This window comes from Babylonia areolata, chromosome 7 (genome assembly GCF_041734735.1).
Source record: "Babylonia areolata isolate BAREFJ2019XMU chromosome 7, ASM4173473v1, whole genome shotgun sequence".
Classification (NCBI taxonomy): domain Eukaryota; kingdom Metazoa; phylum Mollusca; class Gastropoda; order Neogastropoda; family Buccinidae; genus Babylonia; species Babylonia areolata.
The window spans coordinates 44,339,925-44,342,424 of record NC_134882.1 but is presented as its reverse complement, the minus strand read 5'-3'; the positions used below and the strand labels follow the sequence as shown (position 1 = coordinate 44,342,424).

Here is a 2,500-nt window from a genome sequence, read left to right as displayed (position 1 = left end):
CAACAAAATACCAAAACCAAAAGGGGGACTGGTGCACAGCATTTCTTGACTGAAAAGCAGACAGAGAGTTTAGTTCGTAACACTTCCTGCAGTTACGTTTTTCTTTTTGTAAACAGTTGTATCATCATGTCATTTCTTCTTCTCTCTTCTTTAAAGCGTAAGATGTAAACATTGCCACAGAGCGAGTAATTAGCTTGTTTTCGAACAGCTGGCATAAACTCAAAGATTCAAATGAATTCAATCCTTTTGCCCCTTTCGGGGTGTAGAGGATACAACAACAACACGCACTCATTGAATCACTCTCCGTACGAAAGACACGAAAAAACCCCACATGCATGTATTTTATGCGAAAATCGCTGTCATCTCAGCCGTTTAATCATGTGTGTGTCTGTGTGTGTGTGTGTGTTAGTGTGAGTGTTGGAGTGTAACAGCTGTAGTATTGATAGTATGTTACTTTGTGAGTTTTATGCATTGTGTTGTTTTTTTATAATATTAATGATTCTGTTTTATGTTTCTACTACTTTTTATATGCTTTCATGTTTCACTTTAGGTACTGAATTGTAAAGCGCTTAGAGCTAGCTTATGCTTGTATTATAGCGCTATATAAAAATAAAATATTATTATTATATTATTATTTAAAAAAGATGCTACGATGACAGATTTTCATCGCAGCTGACATCCTTGAAGTCTGTGACAAGCGGAAGGTACTCACTTGAAGACGAACAATATCGCATTTTTATTAACAAGACGGGCGCAACAGCCGAGTGATTAAAGCGTTGAACTTGCAATCTGAAGGTCCCGGGTTCGAATCTCGGTAACGGCGCCTGGTGTTAAAGGGTGGAGATTTTTCCGTTTTCCCAGGTCAACATATGTGCAGACCTACTTGTGCCTGAACCCCCTTCGTGTGTATACGCAAGCAGAAGATCAAATGCGCACGTTTAATGTCCTGTAATTCATGTCAGCGTTATGGAAACAGGAACATACCCAGCATGCACACCCCTGCAAACGGAGTATGGCTGCCTACATGGTGGGGTAAAAACGGTCATACACGTAAAAGCCCACTCGTGTATATGCGAGTGAACGTGGGAGTTGCAGTCCACGAACAAAGAAGAAGAAGATTAACAAGAAAGCAATAGGCTGGGCCATTCAGACACTCACAGGACAACAGATGGACACACTCACTGGGTATCAGATGGACACACTCACTGGGTATCAGATGGACACACTCACTGGACAACAGATGGACACATTCACCGGACATCAGATGGACACACTCACAGGACAACAGATGGACACACTCACTGGGTATCAGATGGACACACTCACTGGACAACAGATGGACACATTCACCGGACATCAGATGGACACACTCACTGGACATCAGATGGACACACTCACTGGGTATCAGATGGACACACTCACTGGGTATCAGATGGACACACTCACTGGGTATCAGATGGACACACTCACTGGGTATCAGATGGACACACTCACTGCACAACAGATGGACTCTCTAGGGGGAAAGGAAGAGGAAAAAACTGGCCGTCCCGTGAGAGTTAAACACTTTGGAAAAAAAAAACACACATTTTGATGAAAAACATAACTTTGAAAGCAACCACTTGCACTCGTACTGGTCATAGATTTGTATGTTTCTTTGTTCTTCTCCTAGTTGTCTTGTTTTATATATATATATATGTATGTGTGTGTGTGTGTGTGTGTGTCTATATGTATATATATATATATATATATATATATATGTATCGCTTGTCTTCGATAAGAGACCCAATAGTAAGCGATTTCCAAACAGGGAGTCACTCTCTCAAGCTGCCCAGCTGGGTAGAGCCGACTGACAGTTGTAACGAACAACCGAATAAGAGAAAGAAAAAAAAAACAACCTTGTATTCACAAACAAACAAGTTATAAATAAACGATTACAACCATGATAAAAAGCAAGGAGGGGGGAGACGAAACTGACCAGCTGACCAGTGGAGAAAGCGGAAGGGAGCGGAGTCTGACCACTCCCACCCCCCCTCCCGCGTGTTGTCCGTGGCCCCGATCCAAAGTCCTGACCACGCCCCCCCGCCCTGCGCCAGGCCCGCACCCCGCACCAAGGCTGCACACACACACACACACACACACACACACACACACGCTCACACATGAACATACACACACGCACAAGAACACACACACACACACACACACACACACACACACACACGCTCACACATGAACATACACACACGCACAAGAACACACACACACACACACACACACACACACACACACACACACACACACACACGCTCACACATGAACATACACACACGCACAAGAACACACACACACACACACACACACACACACACTCACACATGCACACACACACACACACACACACACACACACACACAAGGAGAGTGACCTTCCCATGGATAACGTCAAGCAGCAGGAACAAACAGCTCTGCCATAAAATGATATCTTTTAACTGTTATTGTTT

The 2,500-nt window shown here is 43.6% G+C and overlaps 1 protein-coding gene across 1 annotated transcript in view; it reads right to left on the bottom strand.

Annotated features, from left to right (window-relative positions):
• LOC143283851 (uncharacterized) overlaps positions 1-2,500 on the bottom strand; it is a 69,832-nt gene that overhangs the window by 41,649 nt on the left and 25,683 nt on the right. Inside the window, exon 17 of the mRNA XM_076590228.1 lies at positions 1,976-2,113. Coding sequence (XP_076446343.1) covers positions 1,976-2,113 — 138 coding nt within the window. The remainder of the gene's footprint in view (positions 1-1,975; positions 2,114-2,500) is intronic.